Source organism: Lotus japonicus, chromosome 2, assembly GCF_012489685.1.
Source record: "Lotus japonicus ecotype B-129 chromosome 2, LjGifu_v1.2".
NCBI lineage: Eukaryota > Viridiplantae > Streptophyta > Magnoliopsida > Fabales > Fabaceae > Lotus > Lotus japonicus.
Window position 1 is genome coordinate 87,521,446 of NC_080042.1, and position 25,729 is coordinate 87,547,174.

General features: G+C 36.5%; 2 protein-coding genes and 1 pseudogene across 2 annotated transcripts; 2 read left to right on the forward strand and 1 right to left on the reverse strand.

The window, feature by feature from the left end:
• The first annotated feature begins 13,376 nt into the window (after positions 1 to 13,376).
• On the forward strand, positions 13,377 to 13,545 carry LOC130741678 (small nucleolar RNA U3; annotated as a pseudogene).
• A 2,375-nt stretch (positions 13,546 to 15,920) lies between these two features.
• Positions 15,921 to 19,732, forward strand: LOC130740598 (aspartyl protease family protein 1). Its single transcript, XM_057593258.1, has 10 exons — positions 15,921 to 16,372; positions 16,991 to 17,123; positions 17,288 to 17,523; positions 17,662 to 17,886; positions 18,164 to 18,299; positions 18,389 to 18,471; positions 18,552 to 18,645; positions 18,740 to 18,797; positions 19,162 to 19,233; positions 19,321 to 19,732. The coding sequence occupies exons 1-10, from the start codon at positions 16,050 to 16,052 to the stop codon at positions 19,515 to 19,517; spliced, it is 1,557 nt and encodes a 518-aa protein (XP_057449241.1). The 5' UTR covers positions 15,921 to 16,049; the 3' UTR covers positions 19,518 to 19,732.
• A 152-nt stretch (positions 19,733 to 19,884) lies between these two features.
• On the reverse strand, positions 19,885 to 23,792 carry LOC130740599 (uncharacterized). Its single transcript, XM_057593259.1, has 7 exons — positions 23,646 to 23,792; positions 23,380 to 23,571; positions 23,096 to 23,146; positions 22,767 to 22,860; positions 22,598 to 22,682; positions 22,316 to 22,473; positions 19,885 to 21,457 (listed from the first exon to the last, which is right to left on the reverse strand). Exons 1-6 carry the CDS (start codon positions 23,748 to 23,750, stop codon positions 22,317 to 22,319), a joined length of 684 nt encoding a protein of 227 aa, XP_057449242.1. The 5' UTR covers positions 23,751 to 23,792; the 3' UTR covers positions 19,885 to 21,457; position 22,316.
• Positions 23,793 to 25,729: the final 1,937 nt, after the last annotated feature.

Genomic DNA, 25,729 nt, shown 5'->3' on the forward strand with positions numbered 1-25,729 from the left:
GTCATCACTTCTTTCTGTTCTATTTTATCTATATTTTCCAGAACAAAGATCATGCGACTGTAATCTAGCTGTAGTGACTTATAATTTTTATCTTTTAAAGGTTAAGAAGTCTCACTTTTTTGTCTGTTTTCTGAACCTGTGGTCTTGGTGCAAATGATAGGTTCCCTCACATTTCAGCTTGATCTTTCAGTTAATTATATATTTAGTCAAACATTGTTTTTGATTGAGAGATTATGTACATTATGAAATTGGCATCATGAATCACATTTATATATTGTTTGTTTTTTCACTTAAACTTCGCAAGCTACTCATAGCACTCATGGACTAGCATCGGTGGTTGTAATTTAACTCCTATAAACCCTTGGTTTAAGAGCATCTTTAGTTTTTTGTTTAAATCATAGTAGTAAAAAATTGTTGTTAGAAAAAGGTAAAGTAAAACCAATGATGCAAAGTGTGGTCCAAATCCAAAAGTGCTTATTCATTGAAACAATAAATTAGACAAAGTACTGCAACATACATTAACATTACATGCATATAAACACATATATTATTGAGTTGCTGTCTTTATGTTTGGCCTTTTCTGTCCTCTTTAAAATAGAACTGGTTTTGTTTTGAGATGATTTATGATTCATCCAACCTTAAGCAGTTTGTTAACGAAGTTACTGTGATGGGTGAATAGGAAACATTCAATTTATTGTGATTCAAACTTTTGTAGAGTTCAGATGGTAGGCCGCACATGCAGAGAAGTGTAATGTACTAGTAGAAATATCATATCGTCCTTACAAGTCACCAACTCTAACAATGTTGCAATTATCCTTTCATCTGCCACATTAAATGTTGTTCTTTTACAGTAGACACATGGGGGCTTTTCACATTCCAATTCCGGATTCTGGATTTTAGTTAAAGTTAAGACTATTCACCCCCTCTCCAAGTGTATTGTTCGGAGAATAAACTTAAGAACTCTTCCCGCACATTCGATCCGTGTTATGAACTGAGCTACTCCAATATGATTTTTTTTTTAAATATTGCGAATTTAAAAACATGTTAGACATTAATATTTTCTTATTTCTTTCATCTGATATCCATACTTAGTTTTTTTATCTGTCACTTTATCCCTATTTCTTAGCTTTTCCTTTATCTATCATGAATCTATTATTGCCTAAACTATTCAAAACAGAACTATCAGTCACTTTCTAGAACCCCCTTCATATGGCCCAAATCTAGCAAAAATGTATGGAAACTCCAATCCCAATCACCAAGTCCATGTTAAGAACCACATTGAAGACCCTCAAAATCGATTTCATGTTGTTCAAATTTGGTTTACACATGCTTGACGATTTCACAGTGACATGATTTGGAATCCAAAATTAGTTTTCCCACATGCCATTGATGGGGAACCTACCATGCCTCATTATTTTCTTTTCTTTACACTTCCTTCAATTATCATTCATGGTGCTATTTCAATTGAGGTGAACACCGGGATTAACTCTAGAATTGAGATTCTTGACATTGCAGATAAAAAATTACTTGTAGATACTTCTATTATGACCAACCATCATTGAGCAAATTGCAAAATTTTAATAATTGATATCTACTTATGAAATATTAAATGCTGAAATGAACAACAAATTGTAACATGAAGGGTTATTAGACAAAATACTATTCTGTTCTAAATCCTTCCGTTTGGTACACCAAGCAGATGCAAAAGCCTTTCAATCAATGCATTAATTTTAGGTTTAAATATGTTGGAGGTCCCTGAAATTGTATGCATATGAAAATAAGTCCCTGAAATTTTTTTTCCGATTTGGGATCCCTGAAAATTGTTTTTTAATCTAAATAAGTCCCTACTCGTGTTATGTGCTTATGTGGCTGAAATTTTGCACAATCATCAATTCCACGTGGTTTTTTTAATTTTTTTTATTACACATGTATTTATCAATTATAATTAACAAATTTAACCTAAAATTAATCCCTAAATCTATTAATCCCTCTTGATTTTGGTTTTCTTCTGAGTTTGTTCTGATTTATTAGTTAGGGATTAGGGATTAATAGATTTAGGGATTAATTTTAGGTTAAATTTGTTAATTATAATTGATTAATACATGTGTAATTAAAAAAAAATTAAAAAAGTCACGTGGAATTGATAATTGTGCAAAATTCCAGCCACATAAGCACATAACACGAGTAGGGACCTATTTAGATTAAAAAACAATTTTCAGGGATCCCAAATTGGAAAAAAAAATTTCAAGGACTTTTTTTCATACGCCATACAATTTCAGGGACCTCCAACATATTTAAACCTTAATTTTATCAAATGGAATTCAAGAATGACAAATAGTAAACAATAATATCAAATTTTTGCTCTACCAAAAATTGATATAACCTGAAATTGTAGTATTTGGTACAAAAACATGGAGCCATGAAGTGTTGCGTTGGTAGTTTGCGCTTAATAATTATAAATTTATGACTCCTAGACTGCCAAGTAGTTGGAGCTTAATCTTTATATAGTTATGGTTCCAAATCACCAGAAAGTTAGATCTAGAATTCTCCTTTGGATTTGAGAGCATTTCATTTCCTTTTGCTAGAAATGGATGCACTAAATATTCATGTGATGGTTTTCACATGATACATGCATACGAACGAGTTCCATGTGGTTAAAGTTAATTTAATGACCAACAATGTGTAGTAGATAGATAGTTGGACTTCTTAAACATTTAGTCTAGGTTTCGATCTTTGGGTGATGCGTATGGAGAAACACTTGTTAGAAGAGATCCACTCACTTAACGTGATCTCAGAGTTTCAGTGGATTAGTCTCATGACTACCGGTTGTGCAATATTTTAGAAAAAGAAGTTAATTTCATCAAATCCTAGGTTAAACAAAAGCATGCAAGATGTTGTAGCTGTACTTTCATCTGCTTTTTTCTAATTTAATTTTCACCCTTTCTTGGTTTTATTTAGCTGTGTAGCACATGGCATAAATATTAAGGCAATGTAAGGTGAAAATGAAGTGTTCAACTGAGTGTGTGTTTATATTTCCGTCAACACACATCTAATGCGGTTTAAATGTGCTTTTAGTCAATTCATATGTCTTATCTTTTTTTTTTTTTGAAATTGACCTGGAATTAAATTAAATCAAATCAGGCGATGAAGCCAAAGCATCGTTGATCACCAAGTGATCTACATCATGAGGTACCTCTTCCACCCAAACGGAGTTGGGGAAATTAGAGGCATTCCTAGACAGAAAATCGGCAACTAAATTACCTGAACGTCTCACAAAGGTAAACTGAAAATAACTAAAAGCAGAAGTAAAAAGATGACATTCGCGAACAATAGTATCTAAATAAGACAAACCAATAGAGCCCTTCTTCCACCATTCAAATAGCTGTAAGCAGTCAGTTTCAAAGCAAACTGATCGGAAACCAAACTCCGTCGCCAACTTCAGTGCCCATCGGAAACCGCAAGCCTCGCCAAGCAAAGGGGAGATCACACTAACCGGATATAAAGCTGCAGCTCCTAGAATCGCACCATGAGAATCCCGAGCCACCATTCCTAGACCACCAATCTCGTTCTTAACTAAAGCATCAAAATTTATTTTGACAATTCCTTCCTCTGGCCTCTTCCAATTTGCAGGGCGTGAAGCTGTCAGTGATTGAGGAATATGAATACCATCATCCCAAGGCTTCAACATGGATGACCTCCGCAGCACATCTCCCACATCCAGTTTCCTCCCATTGAACACCATGGAGTTCCGAGCCTCCCAAATCACGTACATAAGCTGTTGTACTGCTGCTATAAAATCTACATCATCCTCCTCTAAAACCGCCACCATCAAAGCATGAACCGAGCTGAAACTTTCAGTTCTAATCGCCAAATCCGACGCAAACCACACCCTCTCTACCGCAGGGCATTTCAAGAACAAGTGACCACATGTCTCGACATCGGTCTCGCAAAAAGGACAGCATGGATCAAGCTGCATCCCCCTCTTCACAAGTTCTCCTCTCATTGGAAGAAAATTTTGTACAGCCCTCCAAGCTACTTCCTTGCACCGTGGCAAGGCTGGGCTAGCCCAGAACCTGCGCCAAAGCTTCGCCTGGAGTAGAGGACCCGAGGATGTTGAAGCCTCCTCTCTAGCCACCAAGGACCTGATGAAATTGTATCCTGACTTACACACATAAATGCCATTAGTGGAATCAAACCAATATATAGAATCCACATTACCTTGGTTTGCAAGTGGAATTGCCAAAATTTTCTGGGCAGTGAGAGGACTAAAAGCCTCTTGGATCAACTCAACCTTCCAGCGCCCATTATCTATCAAATCCGCCACTTTCTCCAGCCTAATGTCTTCCACAGTTTCCTGTCTATAAACCAAAGGGGAACCATCTGGGATCCATTTATCTAGCAACAAATTTATTTTTGTACCATCCCCCACTCTCCACCTCAAGCCACCCTCTATTTCCCCCCCCCCCCGCTTTCAGGATACTAGACCACGCATAGCTTGGCCTATATCCCTTTCTAGCCTCCAAGATAGTCACAGAAGGAAAATAAACCGCTTTAAAAACTCTACCCAACAAAGAATCCGGGTACATGTAAATTCTCCACCAATTTTTTGCCACAAGAGCTTCATTAAAAGCTTTGAAGTCCCTAAAACCAAGCCCTCCCTCACACTTGCTCTTGCACAAGTTACCCCATTTTGTCCAATGAAGTCCCCTCCGAGACACATCTCCGCCCCAAAAGAAACGGGCAATCATCCGGTCAATATCTGCACAAATACCATCAGGTAAAATAAAACATGACATAACATAAGACGGAATAGCTTGAGCAACAGATTTAATAAGTACTTCCCTCCCAGCACGGGAAAGTGATTTTTCTTTCCAACCTTTCAATTTTTTCCAAACTCTTTCTTTAACAAAGTTAAAAATTTGAGTTTTGGATTTGCCAATAATAGTAGGTAATCCTAGATATTTATCAAAACTTTCAATTGCCTTTACTCCCAACAGCTGTGTAAGCTCATTAAGACAATTTTCATGCACATTTCGGCTACCCGAAAGCATTGATTTATCCAGGTTAATCACTTGTCCCGATGCTTGTTCATATGTTCGCAAAATATTTTTTACACATTCTGCTTCATGAACACTTGCACGGGAAAAAATTATACTATCATCTGCAAACAAAAGGTGAGAAATAGCAGGTGCAGAACGTGCAATTTTTAGACCATGAAGGCCACCAGACAACATTTGTCGCTCAATTAGTGCAGAAAAAACCTCACCACATAGGATGAACAGATAAGGGGATAACGGGTCACCCTGTCGCAACCCTCTTCCGGGTGCAAACTGTGGCTGCGGATTGCCATTTAACATAATAGAAAAATTAACTGTAGAAACACAGCTCATAATCAAATTCACCCAACAAAGTGGGAAGCCCATTTTTTCCATCACCGACCTCAAAAAAGGCCACTCAATTCTGTCATATGCTTTCGACATGTCTAATTTCAAAGCCATTATGCCATTCCGGCCATTTATTTTCTTCTTCATATAATGAAAACATTCGAAAGCAATTAAAGCGTTGTCTGTAATCAATCTACCAGGTACAAACGCACTTTGCGAATGACATATGATATCAGTCAAAATCAATTTTAACCGATTTGCAATTGTTTTTGTAATAATTTTAAAAATCACACAACATAAACTAATTGGTCTAAATTGGTTTGCATGCACAGACTTTTTCACCTTAGGAATTAAAACAAGCAAAGTCTGGTTAATTGTACCTGGTGATCTCGCACCACTGAGAATCTCCAAGCAAAACTGAGCCACATCATCTCCTATTACTGACCAGAATCTCTGATAGAAAAGAGCTGGCAGTCCGTCTAGACCTGGAGCCTTCGTCGGGTGCATCTGAAATAAAGCCTCCTCAACATCTTCCTTTGTGAACGAATCTGCTAGAATCTCCAGATGAGCTGGTGATAACCGCCCAGCCACAAGTGCAGTCGTTTCTTCCACCCCTACTGGAGAAGAAGTGGAGAACAAAGTCCCAAAATACTCTGTCAACACTCTAGAAATGTCCCTGTCATCCTCATATTTCCTCCCATTATCATCTTTGAGAAGCTCAATCAGGTTCCTGCGCCGCCGTTGTGAAGCTTTCTGATGAAAGAAACCAGTGTTTCGGTCTCCCAGTTTTAGCCAAGATGCTCTGGATCTCTGTGCCCACAGGACCTCCTCTTGCTCAAGCAAACTATCTAACAACCTTTCGGCCTCCTTGGTGCTCTCCACCACCTCATCAGTCTGATCACTCCTCTGAAGTCTCTCTAGAAGGCCTCTCTGATCTGAAATTTTCCGCGGCAAATCTCCAAATTTTTCCTTTACCCACCCTTGTAGGACCGACCCCACCTGAGAAAATTTTTCGGGTAGATCTCCCCTCATTCTTTCCCATGTTTCGGTCACCACCTCAGCACATTCATCCCCTTCCTGCAACCACAACTGTTCAAAACGAAACAAATTCGACCTAGCCAACTCTTTCCTCATTTTCAGAGAGCCACTGAACACCAGAATCGGATTGTGGTCCGATCTGTAGCGAGGTAAGTGATAGACTGAAATTACTGGCCATAGAGCTCCCCACGCCTCATTAATAAGAGCATAATCTAATCTCTCTTCAATTGTGTCAGGCTTCTTCCTCTTATTTGACCAAACCTGAAAAATCAACCTCATGCAACTCACAATCAGCACATGCCTGAGACACCTCCTGTAATCTATCAATATCAGGGGGGTCCCCTCCCAGTTTATCTGCCGGGGAGAGGATGTCATTAAAGTCACCAAAACACATAAAAGGAATAAAGCTGTCTGGCGTGAACCGACGAACCAAATCCCAAGTTGCTTTCTTCCTCTCATCCGGGAAACCATAAACTCCCAAGCACCTCATCTCTGTTCTATCCTCAGAATGAAAAATCTTAAACAAAATATGATGTAAAGAAGCTGATATTACCTCAACTTCAACTTCACTTCCCCAAAAAAGACATAACCCTCCAGCTCTGGATCTCCCTTGTCCTGCGCACTGAACTGGGAAAACATTGTGCAAACCACCAATCCCTCTATGTCTCAAAACCTCCGACTCATATAGCCTAGTTTCCATAACAAGTACCACATCAGGAACTTTAGAGTGGATGAGCCTTTTCAGAGCCCGTACTGCCCGCAGGTTCCCAAGCCCACGGCAGTTCCACGATAGAATATTCATTGAGGTGGTCGGGACTGCACCGCAGTCTCCGCCATCCCCAATCCATTATCGGTATTAGTTTTCTTCAACGGTGGTGATCCTCCTGTGGGCAAGTGGCCACCCAAAGAAGATGCTACATGGGCCCTCTTTTTAAAATTATTCTCAAGTTTCTTTGGTTCACGAATAGAAATCCCCTGCCCTCTTTTTGCCAAAGGCTTCCCCACATGATGTGGAATTTTTTTACTATCAAAAAAGAAATCTTGTGTACCTTTTCCTTTGTCTTTTTCTCCCATAAACCCCACGGTCTCCTCTCCTTTTTTTCCTTCACCCACGGTCTGTACTGGAATTGATGAGCCCAAAGCTTTTTCCTTGGATGTTCCATTATGCATGCCCGTGGCCACCTCTTTTTCAACATCAAGCTCGTTCTCAGCCTTGGTGTTCACAGCAGAATCATCTCCTACTTCCTCATATCCCTCTTGGTCTCCCTCTTCCTCATTGGGTAGTGCCTCCTCCCGTTGCCAGTTCTGGCCTCTTCTGCCGGTGGCCTCATTAGCAGTTTCTGCTCTCAGCCATCCCCCATAAATCTCCCTCGCCGTCGCCTCCATCTCACAGTGTCGTTTGATGTGGTCAAGTCGGCCGCAACGGTAGCAAAAATTCACAAGCTTCTCATATTTGAAGAACACTTTGATGGAGTTTCCCCCAGCAGCAGCAATCTTTTGCCCTCGTCTCAGCGGAGTTTCGACATTAACCCACGCCCTGAAACGGAGACCCGGTCCATAATACTTGTCCCAACCCAGGTAGCCATCAAAAGCTCTGCCCAGAGACTTTGCAAGATTCTCTGATCTGTATGTATAAGGTAAGTCGTGCACTTGAATCCAGAACGGAACACGATTCAGAGGGATGGTGCTCGGATCCACACTCGTGTTGAAGACATTCAAGGCAATCAGGAACCGATCAAAGAACCAAGGGCCCGATCGGAGAACCAGGTCCCTAGCATTGGTGGTGGTGAATCTGAACGCGAAGAGATTTTCTCCTACAGAACGAACTTCCTCGCAACTCCGAGACTCCCATAGTTTCTCCATGCACTTGATGAGCCCGATCCTGCTCACCACGTGAGGAGCCAGCACTTTCCCGATCAGCCAAACATCTGCCACAAGAGTAGGGTCGATATCGACCACCCCAATGTTCAGGACTTCGTCCTCTTCACCCAGCAAGTCGATATCAGGAATGCCAGGAGGGAGGGCCATCGCGAGCACAGGTGAAGGAACTCTGATCTCACAGCAAGAAGAAAAAATAGAGCCCTAAGCGACAGATCAGAGGTATGCCCTAGGGAACTTGTTTCCAGAACAGGTAACAGTACGTAGAAAAACGTAAGCCGGAAGGAAAACGGCTAGGCGGCGCAGCCAAGGACCAACAAAGGTGGCGTTGACTGTGTTATGTCTTATCTTATTAGACCGTTAAAGCCGAGAAGCATATGATTCTTAGGCTTTGGACTTGGCCTTCCTAATAAACTTAAATAGGTTTGCAAGTTGAAAATAGTAGTGGCGGAGCAGAGTCTGCATTAGCTCGATTAAATTGACCGTAGCTACATTGCAACATAAATTTTCTGACATATTATTAATGCATTTGCATTGCTATGAAGTTAACTTTGTTACATGATGAATTGATGATGTGAAAGGTATTCATATTACCTTTGAAATTCACATAAAATCTGCTAGGGGGTTGCTGAACCCAACATAATCTTTCGGTGTGTTTGAATTATCGTTGTTTGAATTGATTTTAAATAAAAGAAGTTTTAGTAAAATTGATTAAGATAAAAGTGAATTAAATGTAATTTGTGTTTGATCACATTTATAATTAATTTTATATCTATTGTAAAAGCTATGATTTGTAGACTCGTGCAAGAATTGATTTTGGAGGTATAATCAACTGCGAAAAAACATTCAAGCAGTTAAAAAGTTATTATGACATTAGAAAGTAAATTCTAACACTTACAAACATGCATCGACATGCTATGAGCAAATGATCTTATTGAACTGACAAAATGAGTAAATAAAATGGAGAGTCTATTTAGCGTAACTTAGCTGGTAAGGACATATCATTCTTATAATTTTGTGTATAAAAAAAAACTCTTATAATTTTGTGTTGAATTTTTACGACTGATGTGAGGATTGTGTTTGTGGGCGATCTGTAAGCAATCTATTATTGCAGAAGCATACCCTCACTCGTAGGGGTGAATGAAGCCGAACTCACTCAAACCTTTATCCATAAAAATAAAATAAAAAAATATGAAAAACAACTATGCTAGTATAGACTTGGACCCTAGGGTATCTTTCTCACCAACCCAGATTCAGAGTCTTAAATTGCTCTGAATCTTGTGTTCCCTTCGACTAGTTGATTCACCAAGCTGAAAAAGGATATTCATTCTATGGCGGTATGTCTGTCTATTCAAGTTTTGCAACCATGCATGCACCTGACCAAAGCAATTTTTCATTAGCACTAGATTACTCTTTCTGTTTGTACGTGACATTATGATATATAACTAACAAGTTAATCTCTGTTTAGGCTTGCTCTGTTTATGCAGAAAAAGCATGCTTAATTTGTGACGTCTTGACCCAACATGTGAGTGCCTTTCAGATAATCTAGACTTATATGGCATTTTTAATGTACATGGTTCAATTGCGAAATTGTTAGCTGAAATTTCAGATTAGTAATTAATTTTGATAAAAAAATTCAAGTTTTTTTTATGTCAATACCCAGCTACTTCAGTAGCTCATATTTATTATTTATAATTGTTTTTATTTTATGATGATAATGATCGATGCTTCTAAATGAAGGCGTTTATTTGACTTGAATTGTCCAAATCTTAATGAAATCCTCTGATGTACCAAGACCTCTATTGAATATTTGACTTGAATTGTCCAAATCTTAATGAAATCCTTTGACGTACCAAGACCTCTATTGATTGATTAACTGAAATTTCGTTGGATGATTTTGGTAGGTTTTCTACACTGGAACATATTTGTACCCGTCTTAATTTCTAGCCCTGGATTTAGTACTTGAGCATATGCCCTGTACTTGGAACATGCCCCGTGGCTTTGCAGTAGTGTTAGTGCTGTTTGAATATGTGGTGAAGTTAAAAACATGATGCACAGTCACAAAAATTTAAGAAACTTTTATTCCATTATGTATCTAAAGTTGTATTGGGATTGAATTACCCTTCTACTTCCATCTAATTTATTTGACTTATAAAAAAAATCTAAACTTGCACTTAAATAATTTTATTATCTTACAGAAATTAGAAAACTATTAGATTTTTTTATAGGCAAATGTTAGTGGTTAGTTGTTAGTAAGTTAGAAAAGCTCTTCAAATTTATCTTCCAGGATTCGAACCCTGGATCTTCCCCCTCCCAAACCCTTATGTCTCATAGCTCTTACCACTTGAGCTAATCATTTGGGACTAGAAAATTATTAGATGATTTGAACCAAAAAGACAAGCTTTAATATCATAACATAATACATGGTTTTTAGTCAATGTATCATAATATTCGATAGCCGTGAGCCTAATTTCTCGTCGCAAATATCACAATATGCGATGATAGGGGGCTGTCTTAGGAGTTTTTCCATTCACAATAATTTAAATTGAACCTTAAACTATTTAATTAAGAGATAAAATATTAAACCACTACGCAAACTTCACTTGCTTCATAATTACATAATTTGGCTAGAAGTTTGAATATCTTCTAGGAGTATTTATTTTACTGAATTAAAAACTACATTGTAAATTTCAGTGGGCAATAACACAGCAAAATGTTAGGATTGTGATAAAATGTATTTAATTATATAAAATAGTACTATTAAAATTTGAATGTTATAATTATGTATTACTATATTTCATTATTTGTCTTTGAAATGAGCCTCCCAAAAAGAGTCAAATTCAAAAAGATAATATAATAATGAATACTTTCTAAATAAGTTAGAGCAGAATAGTCGGTTAGGTAGGTTGGTTTAGTTATATGAAGAAGAAAACAGAGAGTCAGAGACGCTGGTGGATTGGTCTGAATAATGAATCAAATAAAGGCAGTTTGACGAGAAAGAATAAAGGATGCCAGGGAAAAAAAAACTAAAAGAATAAAAGTCAAGAAGATTAGACAATCAGAAAATTAGACAATTCTCCTATACTCATACGGTCATACCCTTAAAACAATAATACATGTTCATGTATAATTAGTTTTCTTTTTTCCAAATGTTTCAAAAAGATTAAAATGAAGCAAAACCGTCAATAAGCTAAGCTAGTTTTATGACAAGAGTAGTAAATGTTCACTTCTTTCATGATATATTAATTGTGATCCTGCTATTCTGCCCTAGATCAAGATCTTTATCCTATGATCTGATCGAGATCCTACAATCTTGCCCCCGAAGATGGCATCTTGAACAAATCTTGTATCTTAGAAAGATCATGCTCCTCTGAGATCATATGTGAGATCTGTATCATAAAGCACCAAAAAGTCACAAGACCGTGGGGTTTAAAGATCTAGATCAGGATTTTGATGACACTAATGTAGTAACCATCTTTAACAACTAAGTGAGTTGACGTACTGGTTCAGCAGTTCGTCCTTAAGCAAATGAACGGGGTTCGATTCTTAACTATTGCGAATAAAAAAACTCATTTGGTACTTCTTATTGCGCTGACAGTAAGGTGAGGATAATCAAACCCTTCCTAAGAGTAATGCATCTGAGCACCACAAATACTCAATATAATATAAGCTCATTTCTTAAGGAGTTATATGTTGATATCTAAACTCAATGAAATGCTACTTGTCGGAGTCTGGCAGTGGATGATGGTGATGAAAGTTTCGAAGAAAGAAGGAAGAAGAAAGGAGGCAGATGGAGGAGGTGTGGAGTATAGTTCATGGGGGGAAAAGTACCCCTACTTGGTGATTACACATGGTTTTGTTCTTTTTTTTCTTGAAATTACATGATTTTGTTTGCCTTTTTTTTGTCAAGTTCACTTGCCTATATGCAAGGTAACAAAATTGGAGGCACATTAGGCCCAGGCGGTCAGGCCCAAAGAGCTAACATCTCATAAAGATGATTTTATTTTATTTGAGTATCCAATTAGCACGAGAATAATTGGGCCGTGGGTGGTCGAGCTCACCCTCAGTTCAAAAAAGTTGACAATTTAAATGAATGATTGTTGACAAAGAAAAATGAATGATAATTTTGATAAAAAGAGAAGAATGATTAAGTGATTAAATAATCAATTTAGTAGGTAGGATGTGATAAGTGAATTAAAATCACAGAATTTAAAATTACTTTTGTTTTTTTAATTGATAGAATCTAGTTTAATCTCTTTATTCCTGGGCATGGTGTGTTTGATTGTGTGATTATTTTTATGTGTTTTATCTTAATTTATTACAATTTTAGCCAATAATTTAAGGTTTACGTTTCATATCGTAAAACAAACTTCTTGCTTTAGATTAGACTACTAAAATCAAAGAAAATGTCTCCTTGCATCATCTCCATGCAAACAACGTTTTAACGTTTTATTTAACAAAGAAAAAAAAGAAGCTTCTTCATTTTGGTCCGTGGTAAAAATAGAGACAAAGTCATCCACGATGATGGTGGGCTCTCCATTGGAGGAGTGACTAAATCACCAAGCATGGAGGTCAAGAGATTTAATTATTGAGTTATCAGACTTTCATTTGCCTGCAGTACTAGTAGTACCCAAAAAAGAAAAACACAGAAGTAAATCATTGATTTACTACATGTAAAAAGAAAATCACTGATTCATGCATCAAATTCATGATCTAAGAATGAGTTTTTGTTGCTTTCATATAGTTAATAGATAATGCTAACTAAGACTATTAAGCAATTGAAGTTCATGTTTTACTTTTTCTACCCATTTTTCAAGCTTGAGGCTGACACTTATTGCATCATTTTCCCTAAACTTTCCGTGTTATTTATGAATGATTTGAAGGATTTCAGAACCAGATATATGGCCACAATAAGTTTGGACAAATTCGTATAACTTTTTGCTAAGCCATGACGGTACAGCGACATCATGTTACACAAGAAAAGTTATAAGAACCAGGATAATACATAAAGTCCCACACCGCTTGAACAATGCTGCAGTCTATGGTTTATATACTGACACGCTGAGATACTTGAACACGACCTTACTTGAACAGGATTTGTTCTATAGGCTCGTACAACTGTATCCTTGATCAGAGCGTGATTAGCAGACCACTGATTAGCCTTTGGGTTCAACAGATGGACGGCAGATGATCGTTCTCAGCTAGTGTAACTGGCTGGGGTGGTCACCCGGTTGTCTGACAGATTAATAATTTTTTAAATTTATTTTAGCATAAAATAATCCAAATTAAATATAATAAATTCTTTAATCACATAGTTTGTTTAGTTTTAACTATCCCCTCTTCATTTTTTTCTTAAAATAATTAATATTTATTGGAAAACTGACATTGTTTTAAATTTGAAAGGGTAAGGATTAGTGACATAATTAGTGAAAATTAGCCATACAAATAATAAAAATTAGAAGCAAAAGGAAAATAAGAAAGACTGCAATGTTCACAAAAAAAGAAGAAGAAAAGACTCCAATGGTATTGGATTTCAAATTTGAACACCTAAAATCAGGACCCATCTTTTGCCTAAGCTGAATCCATGATTATCACAATTCACAAGTTAGGAAGAAGACTTTGACTTTTGCCTTCAACCATCCTCAACTAAACCATAACCGACTCTTTCAACTTGATAGCAACTTCCCCTCTCTCCAACAATCATCCACAGTGCTTCTTTAACAACAATTGATAAATAATGTCAAAACAATCTTATAAAGAATATTATACTTTTATTAGGTTTAGTTACACTTTTATATACCCTCTTAGTTTATGTTATGTATGGTCTTAGTTCCTCAACAATTTTTTTGTCTTTTAGCCACCAGTTTCACGAGAAAAAGGGTCACACGTGACTAATCTGACTCGATATACGGTAGTAATGTCCCTAGCCACAAATGTATTATATTTTACTTCAGAGGAGATCAAATCCGTACCAAAAGCTCTTCAATAATCTTTTTTTATGCATCGGAAAATTACAAAACAAACTAAAGAACTAAATAATCACGAAGCAAAATGGTCTCCAGCTCAAAGGAATGAACATCAACAACCCAAAAGCTGCGATTGATACTACGGGCCATAATCCGGGCCATATGATCAACAACAAAATTACATTCCCTGGGAATAAGGCTCAAGGAAATTTCCCATCTCCTCTACATGAGATTCTGAATCTGCTCAGCAACAGCAAACACGCCATTCCTATCTTGATGTTGCAGCACTTCTAGGAGACTAGCACAATCGACCTCATATTCGACCCTACACCAACCTTTGTCCCAGAGCAGTTGAAGCCTATCTTCAATAATCTTTTGAGTATATAGATTTAATCGCTCAAATTTTTTTAAGAAGAATTTAAGTATCAAATTCTAATTAAAAATTGAATCAATTTATTCATACCAAAACTCACCAACTAAAAATTATATCAAACAAAAATTGTAAAAACAAAATTTCTCTCTCTTTAAAACTTAATCTCATATCTCACCAAATCCTTTAAAAATCAACAAAACTCACTAAAGACTAAAATATTATGATTTTTTTTTTTGAAAGAAGGACCAAATTTACACAATTCTAAAAGTAAAAGGGTTTGATTAACTAAAAAAATAGAGGGAGAAAAGTCACATATAGTCCACATTATCCAATTAAGTCTTTTTATTATTATTTCAAGGTAGTTTGAGTTTTTCATTCTATTAATTTCGGTAAGAAATTCCTATAAGTAATTTTCAGACTCAAAATATTGAGGAAAAAGGTTGTTTGCTAGTATATTGAGTATACAATTTAAAGCATAAGAAATTTACAAGTTAAGATCATAGAATTTTTTTTTCTAATTGTGAAAAAAAAAATCTTGGATCGTGATTGGAGGAGCTTCAAGCTTCTACACATTTTTAGAGAACTAATGAAGCAACGGTCTACCTTGCTAATATAGAAGTTGATCTTCAGTGTTCTCCTTCCCGTCTGGAGGTCTCGCCTCCTTCGCATGTTCCCATCTTGGTTAAGGATGTGTTAGCCTTGCAATTTCTTTAGTTTTGTTTAGTATTCCGATGTAACAAAAAAACACCTCATGTATAATATTTATTGGAGTTTAGTTCATTTACACTCAACTTTATTTTCTATCTCAATTTCAATCACTTTTCCTTTTTATTTCTCTTTTTCTTCTTATACCATCACGTATTATGATATTTTCTCTATATAACTCTAAGTTTGAGTGTGAATAAAATGTCGACGCATCTATTAGAATACAAAAAAAAATCTGATAATATATTTATCGTATCTTAAAGTATCTTATTATATTTAGCTGATTTATATTATTTTCTACATCGATTTGTTTAAATATTTCCTTATTTATTTAGTCTACTATAAATATGTATAATATCATTAATTAAAAAACTAATCATTCATTAACCCTAGTGCATGTTTCTTCTTCTATTCTTCACATCGGTTTCTCTTTAGGGTATTTTATTCTATTTCTTGTTTGTGGGAAAACCACATCATCAATTGACTCATGTATTGATAACAATGTATTACAAACTCACGTAGCTTCTACATAAATTTATTTTTTCATTAAATAATAAGCAACAAAATCCAACTACAAATTACAACTACTCATGTTTTTCAAATTGAGGACTTTCATTGACTCTTGCATTTCTTCCACACGCAGAAGCAGAGACCAGAGATAGATAACTTCAACTCATCACATAGCTAGCTATCTAGCTTCAACTCATGGCTTCAACTTGTAACTCCCACCACAGCCATCGTTTTCTGCATCTATGGATGGTGTTGTCTTTGTTGTTGATGATGAGTTTAGCTTCAAATCCATGCCACGCTCTCCAATCCTTCGGTTTTGACATCCACCACCGCTTCTCGGAACCAGTGAAGGGTATTCTGGGTATTGATGAGGTGCCTGACAAGGGAACTCGCGAGTACTATGTTGCTATGGCCACCAGAGACCGTGTGTTCCGAGGGCGGCGCCTCGCCGGCGATGACCAGACTCCGGTAACTTTTGTCCCCGGCAACGAGACGTATCGGATTGGCTCATTTGGATTGTAAGAGTTGTTCAACCACTTATCAATTTTTTCTATGGTCTTTAAATTACTAAATCTCTTAGTGCTCTGTTTTTTTTTTTTTTTAGTTCTGGTTCATACTTCATAGTTTATGTTAATTATAGTTTTTTGACATAGAAGATAAGAAAAAGGAAGAATCATGAAAAAGTGCAGGGAGAGAATCATGAAGAATATTGATTTGATCCATTAAAATATCATCTCAAAGCTTGGGGTTTTTGAGCTATTAACTTCAGAAAAATAAATGTTATTTTTTTTATCTATTAGACTATCTGAGCAGAGCGCTTTTGATTTTATAAACTTATATAATTAATAATTTTTCGAACTATTACACACATCAATCGGCTGATTGCTATAATTATTAATTAATTATTAATTTTTATAATTGATATATTAATCCTTAGTCTAAGCTAGCAATTGGATAGAGTTTGGTCTAATATGAATTCTATTATAGGCCCTCTTTAATCTTTTGGTTATGGTAAAAATCTTTGTCTGAACTGTTATTTTAAAATGAATTTTTTGTGATGGGTTTTGTTATGGTGATACACATTTTATGAATATGATGGTGTGTGGTTATAATTTGTACTCCTTATTGGATTTCAGTTTGCATTTTGCCAATGTTTCTGTTGGGACACCAGCATCTTCATTTCTTGTGGCATTGGATACTGGCAGTGACTTGTTCTGGTTACCTTGCAATTGCACCAAATGTGTCCGTGGTATCAAGACCTCAGGACAGGTTTGCACTTTCTTTGGCACTCAAGAAATATTGTAGCATTTATTAATCAATTCTCATATTGCCCTTTTTTTGTGATTTTCTTTTGTTTTTGATAATTTGTAAACAACAGTGAGGTAGAAATTTGAATTTAATGACCTTTCTGTAATACTTGTTCTATCTGACAGAGAATTGATTTTAATATCTATGATATCCAAGAATCATCCACGAGCCAAAATGTTTTGTGCAATAGCAGCTTATGTGATTCTCAGAGACAATGCTCTTCATCTGCTGAGACTTGTCCATATCAAGTTAACTATCTATCTAATGGCACTTCAACTACTGGGTTTTTGGTAGAAGATGTCTTGCACTTGATCACAGATGATGATCACACAAAAGATGCTGACACCAGAATCACTTTCGGGTAAAATTCTCAACATCTTGCTGAGAGATTTTATTGACTCTTGTTCTTTGAATCTGCTTGTTATAATCAACTTTTTTCCTTGGCCTTGTTTGCTTTTGACAACCTGAGCATTGGTGTTTGTCATTCAATGTGTTGCAGTTGTGGCCAAGTTCAGACTGGTGCATTTTTGGATGGAGCTGCTCCAAACGGTCTTTTTGGGCTAGGAATGGGTAATGTCTCTGTCCCAAGTGTCTTAGCCAAACAGGGCCTTACTTCAAATTCATTTTCAATGTGTTTTGGACCTGATGGTCTTGGAAGAATCACTTTTGGGGACAATAGCAGCATGGACCAAGGAAAAACACCATTTAACCTCAGGCCATTGCAGTAAGTGTTGTATGTTCGAAACTCCTTTTACAATTGATTCTAGAGCCAAAATCAAATCTAGAAAGAAGTTCCGTGTGAGTAATTTCTGGGTTTCAGAATTGATTTTGAAGAAATAGAAACTAATCCAAACATGCTTGTGATCACCAAATCATGTTCGGTTCGATTAGTAGTTAAAATGGAGTCTTTTGGTGCTCAATAAAAAAAATGCAAGAGAAACTAGAGAAGAAAATATTAAGTGCTTGTGTTAATTTTAACAAGGATATTTTTCTCTTTCCAGCCCAACTTACAACATCACCATTACCCAAATTATTGTGGGAAAAAATGTTGCTGATGTTGAGTTCCATGCAATATTTGACTCTGGTACCTCGTTTACAGCCCTAAGTGACCCGGCTTATACACAGATTACGCAGGGTGTAAGTTATCTTAATCATAGTTTTCTTAAGAATGTAACTAGAGTTTCTTTTCACATGACTTATTGGTTTTATCCCCTTAATTTTTGCAGTTTAATTCAGCTGTTAAACTACAAAGGCATTCATCTTCTGATTCTGATGCTGATCTTCCCTTTGAGTATTGTTATAACTTAAGGTGAATATGGCTTGAGAGAATTCTCTTCTTGCTTTTTCTTTTTAAACCATCAGGCACTGATTTGAACTTTACTTCTGCAGTCCAAACCAGAAGATTCAAGTTCCCATTAATCTTACTATGAAAGGGGGAGACAATTATTTAGTCATGGATCCAATAGTAACTGTTTCTGGTCAGGTGAGGGCATGAAGTCCAACTTTGAGTTTCATGATATTAGTAGTTAATGATTCTTAGCCCTCTTAACCTCATGAATGCTTATTGTGATATCCAGGGTGTTAACTTGCTTTGTTTGGGAATCGTGAAAAGTGAAAACGTGAATATCATTGGACGTGAGTATTTTATAGCCTGTTTGGATCTACTAATTTTTCCTCGTAATCAATTTTGGCATTCAGAAACTATTCACATAAGCTTCTGTCTGGAATTGATTTGGATTTGAGAATCAATTGTAGAAGAAACTAAAGCAATATATGATGTTTAAGCTTTTAATAAGATTATGGTATCATTTTGTAAAGAAATTATTTTGCTAAGTCATACTTCTTATCAGACTTTTCTTCAGTTTCTTCTAGTATCATGTAGTGTTTGCTTATGTTTTTATTTTTAACAAATCATACATCAATACCATACCAAGATCATGTACAACTTCCATCAAGTTATTGCTGAACCATTCTTACATACATATTTATCCTCATGCAGAGAACTTCATGACTGGTTACCGCATAGTCTTTGACCGTGAGAACATGGTTCTGGGTTGGAAGGAATCAAATTGTGAGTACATTTCACCTCTACTGCTTCATAATGTTGTATCATTTCTTTCATTTTCTCAGATTAATGATTGAGTTGTGGTATTATCAGGTTATGATGATGAACTCACCAATTTACCTAGTAACCGATCTCAACCCCCTGCTGTTTCTCCTGCTATGGCTGTGAACCCTGAAGTAACATCAAACCAGTCTAATGAACCTGAGAGGCCATCCTCTGGTCACTCGTTTAAAATAAAACCTGCTTTTGCATTTACGACGGCATTTCTGCTGCTTTTGGCCATTTTTTGAGCATAACTTTGGCTGTTGAGTTATTCAAATTAGTGTTATATTTTTTGCAGAACACACCATAGAAGAAGCATTATTATCACACAATTTTTTAGTCTTAATAGCGTTGATTTTATAGAGCTTGTAAGTAATGTGAAAACATGTCAGCATAGTTGTATACCACACAATAGATATTTCCATTCTTACATGGTAATAATGTCAGTTGACTGAGTTCATTTTGTTTGGTCTTTAGACCTTCTATGTAAATCCTCACAAGTTAGTAACAAAGAAATATATTCATATGAAAATTGGTGTTGATCAGTGGTGCAAATTTGTGTTGACTACTTACGTAAACAAAATTATAACCAAGAGAAGGTAAGTGACAGTAACAAGATAACAACCACATGCAAACTATTACTTCAAATCTTCAATTTCTACTTCATCTTTGTTACAAAACATCGATTACATTCAGAAAGTAAATAAGCTAACCTGTTACAAAACATCCAAAAAGTGAATAATGGACTTGGTACTACATAATTACAAATTACTTTTCTTAAATTAAGAGGGGAAATCACATTATACTGTGTGCTTTTACAAATGCACCAAACTGTCGGGAAACAAAAGTAATGCATGATCTTTAATAATTAGATTCCTTTGAGGTAGAATCCACATCAAACGGGAAATTTACTCTAATAATTATAGCCTTGATAAAACATGGCTACCATCATAAGTTCATAACTATAAAAACTTGCAGTGCAAACTTTTAGCTTTGGCAGCAAAAAGCAAAATCACGATGGTTCAGCCTTAACCACCCTATACACTCCTTTCTCATAATTGAAGCACGTCAAAACAGAGTTTGTGTTAACTTAAGTTTACAAAACTGGATTTGGTTAAAACTGAATTTATTGATGTGATTTCTGTTTTGGATACTTTTATCCCAGAAGCAAGTTTGACAAAATGAATATTGTTTGGGCAATATTGGTCAAAAAACACTTTTAGATTTGTATAATGTAATATTACATTATCAAAATGAAACAACAAAAAACAGGACTAGATGGACCACCAATTGTTTCTTTGCATGCATTTTATGTCATTAATGAAGTAGAAGCTTCATGCCCTGGTGTGGTCTCATGTGCTGATATCCTTGCTCTAGAAGCAAGGGATGGATGCAGTTTTTAAAAAAGCTAACTACCAAACTCTGATCATTGAGATTCAAACAATTGTTGTGTTCTTTAGCATTGGCATATACAGATATGTAACATGCATTTGCAAGTTTTGACCTGGAGGACCTAAATGGGATGTTTCTAAAGGGAGAAAGGATGGAAGAACATCTAAGGCCAGTGAAACCATATAATTACCAGCGCCAACCTTCCACATGTCACAACTTTCTTGGAGGCTTTTGTGAAGACCATGAGTAGAATCAGTGGCGGCAAGAGATTAGGAAGAACTGCAGAGTGATTAAGTCTTAATTTAATTCAAGTTAAATTATGATATTCCAAGTCAAGTTAGAAGTATGACACTGGTTAATCACATTTTCAAGATGGCAAGATTAATACTTTTTTCCCTCCATAAAGAAATATGTATGTTTATCTCAAATGTAGTAAAAGCTAAGCTAAAGCTTATCCTGGGAAAATGATTTAGAACACAGTTACAAAATTTCATTTTTGAAGTCTAAAGTAACGAGGCAGGAAACTGAGGAAAGGTGCCGCTCAGCAACATGACCTTTGTAGCCCCTGCTCATTGAAGGGATGATTTTATAGGTAAAAATTAAGAGCAGCAAGTTGATACTATTCATAACTTAACGGCTTCAACCATGCACTTCAATTTGTCCAATCTTGGATGACCTTGATGATAAGGAAGATCAGAAAACTCAAAAGAGCACGTATGACAGATGAATATGGTTGGAGGTAGAATAGGCCTCATGATTCGGATCCAGCTCCAATCTCCTGTCCCACACTCCAATCCTGTATAAGAAAGGAGACAGAATTAAAGGTTATGGAACAATTTAAAGTGCGAGTAGGCTGGGTGTTTGATATTAAATTAAAGGTACAACCACGTACAAATGATACAGAATTTAAAGGTATGGAAGCAGTGAAGCTTAACTAAAACCAGCAGCTTATACCTTAGAACCATAAAAAAGAGTAGTAGAGTGAGACATTTTAGGGGGTGACAATTTAGTGAAAAGGGGATGATGAACAGTCAAATGATTAAAAGAACCAGAATCTAAAATCTAGAATCTAGTAGAGCAGGAGAGGAAAATGGTCGAGTTGTTGGTGTGTATGTTGGTGGCAAAAAAAAAGCCTATTTAGCTGCCTTAAATTCTCCTTATATCACTAGCAGAAAGACGATAATCTTCATTGTACTCAGTCTTTTGCCCAACAACAGGCCCCACAGATTTAAATACATTGACAGTTTTGTTTAGAAATCCATGTAAGGATTAACATCAGTCCTAAGCGTGTCCATCTCAGTCACAGTAGGAACAATGGAGTTTGGACTGGGTCAACACCGATAGCAGCTAAAACCTAAAAAGTGGCACGTGACTATGAAAGAAAGAAAACAGGGGCACATGACGGGGCGTAGGACTACAAATGAAAGAAAGCAAAAGCATAGGCGAAACCGGAAAAATAAAGCTCAAACAATATTGCCATGGAACCTAGGCAATGATCATCTGAAGAACTAACCATGGTAAGTGTATATATAAGGAAATAATCATAATTGCAATCATCAGCAACAGTTTAATCATCAACAAGAAGAAAAAAGTAGATAGTAGCAGCAGCATCACCAAAACAAAGGTAAATTTTCGTATAAAATTTTTGAGCTACCTCAAGCGTTGTCTTTTGAGATAAGTGCTATCTCAGCCAATTGGATGTTACCACTTAGTTGTGATGCCTTGTAGGATGGCAATATAGAAAACCCATCAATGAGCTTGAGACACTTTAAGCCCCATTTTTCCAACAAGAACTCAATAAGGTGATGTCCACTGCAAATGATTAGATAGCTCAATTAAAAAATAGAAACAAAAGTTAACATATGAATGATTAATGTTGTATAGCTAGAACAAGCTTGCCACACAAGTTCTTAGCATCACAGAGAATGAAAAATACCTTCGATTATGGTATGAAGTGATAAAGGTTGACCCTGGAGAATTTCGTAGCAGGAATGTCACAGTGGCAAAAAGGTCATCAAAGGCTAAACAACATAAACGAAACAACGCTTTAGTCCAATCCAAAAAAGAAGGTGACAAATATATAACACAGCAGCCCATTTTCTCACCATTTGAGTCATACAAAACATCAGCCCCTAGGATAATTGTTGGCTTCAAACTGAGCATGGATGAATCCCAAACTCCCCAAGTCAATCCTAGCACCTTCAAATAGAAAGCAATACATTCAGATAAAGAGAGACAAATACAACAAAAATATAAATTTCAACATCATTTACACAGATAACTGTATAAGCAATGGTTGTCGGATACTTCTTCCGCTTAATCACCCCCTTTAAGAAAATCCATGCTATATATTCAAATTCAATACTATAACAATTTACAATATTAGCATGAAAGGCAAGTTTTAACCACAGGCTTCACAACAATGATAGCTTACATTGCACTCAAGTTTATTCAAGTCACAAACTCTTCTCATGTTGTCAAGCACCTGCAAATCCAAAACAAGAAGCAAGTCATCTCAGAGAACTACAAGTTTCAGGATCCAGCCATTCTGATATGAGTAAAGCTTCATTTCATGACCAACATTGGCAAATACAACAAAACTAGTGTATGAACAGGTGAAAACATTTGATTTGGTTTCAATTTTCACAGCAATCGATTAATCTGAAAACTAAATTCACAAATTGAAGAAAGAAATATATGCAGGCTATAGGGTATCACCTCTAATCTACTGGAATCATCGGTGAGAGTGACACGGGCACCGAGTTTTGCTGCAACCAAACCAGGCAAGGAAGTTCCAGCACCAAGCTCGAGAACAGTGGCTCCTGAGAATCGCTCCCTGTGTTGCCAAACGTACTCGGCGAGAATCACGCTGCAGGGCCAGACGAAGAGGCCGTAGTCCTCCTTCATGTTCTGCGTAGGAGGAAAGGGTTTTTTGTTAGGTTGCGATTTGAGTTCACGGTGGTGGAGGGTGAGAAATGGAGGACCTCAATGACGGAGATGCACAAATCATCGCCGTATGTGTGCCGAGAAATCGTGGTCATGGTGGAGACGGTGTCGTCAGATTGGGTTTCCCGATCTTTCTCTTCCATGTTGGCCCCGCGGAAATATTCGCAGCGCCATTGTTCGTCTTTTGAGTTTTTTTTTTTTTACCAAGGTATCCCACACCTGACCGTCGTGAGACTAATTTCTCGTCCCGCGGTTAGGGCACTAAGCGGTAGGGGCTGACTAAAGAGTTTTCTCCATTCGGAAGAGCTGAGATTCGAACCCTCAACTACTTAGATAAATGATGAAGTGTTGAACTACTACACCAACCCACTTTGTTTCGTCTTTTGAGTTTGACAAACAAATGTTAGTGGTTAGTAATATTAGTAAATTAGTCTTGAATTTCTAAAACAATAACCATTTTGGAAGATATGTGAAAAACTAAAACAACAATTATTTTAAAATGGAAAAAGTATATATAAATTTAGAATGAGGGGATGGTATCTCGGTCAAAAATAAGAAAACATAGATATTTACGAATTGAGTTTAATGATATTTATGTTCACTATTCATTAACTAGTAGAAGAAAAAAATTGAGACCAAGTACATGAAAATAGCTAGAAGGCCCTGGTGCTTTCATGGCAGCAGCGTTTGTGGATCAAGAGGTTTTGTACTCATCGACGACATAACAACCAATGATCTTCGTGTTTACCAAGGTCAGCGTTGCGTCTCGATAGGGTCACGGGGCGGCGTGACGTTGCATCTTGCCACGGTCATGATGTTGTTGCATCTTATAGAAGCATCCCGACTAGGGTTGGCAACGGGCCACGTGGGTGCGGATTTGACCATTCCCACACCCAAACCCGAACATATCATCCAAACTCAAACTCAATATGGGTGCAAAAGTTAAACTCAAGCCCTTGAGTTTCGAGTTACCCGAACTCAAACTCAAACCCCGACGTGAGCACCGAACCCGCAAAAAACCCAACAACCTGACCCAGAAACAACATGTACATAAGAGAACAACATAAATATAAGCTGATTAAACCTCATCATCTTTCAATACAAAGGAAAAAATATAGTTCATGAACATAAGCTGATAAACAACATAATGCATAGATTTTTTACGTTAAAGAAAACCCTACTTAGTAACTTTAATAATATATAAAGGTTGGTAATTTACATGCATAAGGTTTCGGGTTTGGATGCGGGTTTAATCAATCTCACGCCCAAACCCAAACAGGTTTTAAAATTTGGGTGAAACCCAAACCCAAATCTAAAGAAAATAAGGTTTCGCCCAAAATTTCAGGTCGGGTTCGGATTGGGCTCCGCGGGTGTGGGTTTTCCTACCATCTCTAATCTCGACTTTGCATCTCGTTACTGTCAAGTTGGCCAGATCAATCTAAAAACCCACATGCATAAAGACTAAGACATTGTTTGGTAGAGAAGAGAGAGTATATAAGAGAGAAGATGAGTATAGAAAAATAGAAGAGATTTGCTAAATTATTTGGTATCATTGAGATAGAAGAGAGAGAATAAAAAGAATGCGGTGGAGAAGAGAGAGAAAATTGATTTTTTTTGTTGTAAAAGATGTTTTTGTACAATGTAATATATGTGACAGTTACATTTGAGGATATAATAAGGAGAGAATAAAAAAGCTTCTTATGTTCCAATTTCTTCGCATTTTACGAAGAGATGAAAAAGTCGTTTGGCCCCACCATATCTTTCTCTTTTCTTGCATGTCAGATGGTACCGAACGAGGGTGGAGTCCGCTCCTCTCTTCAACTTCTCTCTCTCTTATCTCTCTCTATCCAAAGTTGGTTCAAACAAACAAAGCATAAGAGGGTGTGTTTGAGCTTGACAAGAAGAGAATAGGAGGCCACTATTTGCTGCAAACGAAGGGGTATATCGCTAACTATTTTTCGGCGATGGACTAAAATCAAATGTCCGTACAAATACATGAACTAATTTGACCATTAACCCTTAATAAAATGACTAATAAGTTATGTAAAGTTAAAATTGTAAAAATTTAATAGTAATTAAAAACGATATAAATTGATTTTACTATTTCATAAAATTAATAAAG

Excerpts from the sequence above, each read along its gene's own strand:
- LOC130740598 (XM_057593258.1), top strand. The coding sequence starts at position 16,050 with ATGGCTTCAACTTGTAACTCCCACCACAGCCATCGTTTTCTGCATCTA. Across the intron at positions 18,646-18,739 it reads TAGTAACTGTTTCTGGTCAG|GGTGTTAACTTGCTTTGTTT; the intron begins GTGAGGGCATGA and ends TGTGATATCCAG. Across the intron at positions 19,234-19,320 it reads GGGTTGGAAGGAATCAAATT|GTTATGATGATGAACTCACC; the intron begins GTGAGTACATTT and ends TGGTATTATCAG.
- LOC130740599 (XM_057593259.1), bottom strand. The coding sequence starts at position 23,750 with ATGGAAGAGAAAGATCGGGAAACCCAATCTGACGACACCGTCTCCACC. Across the intron at positions 23,147-23,379 it reads ATGATTCCAGTAGATTAGAG|GTGCTTGACAACATGAGAAG; the intron begins GTGATACCCTAT and ends TTGGATTTGCAG. Across the intron at positions 22,861-23,095 it reads TGAATAAACTTGAGTGCAAT|GTGCTAGGATTGACTTGGGG; the intron begins GTAAGCTATCAT and ends TTCTATTTGAAG.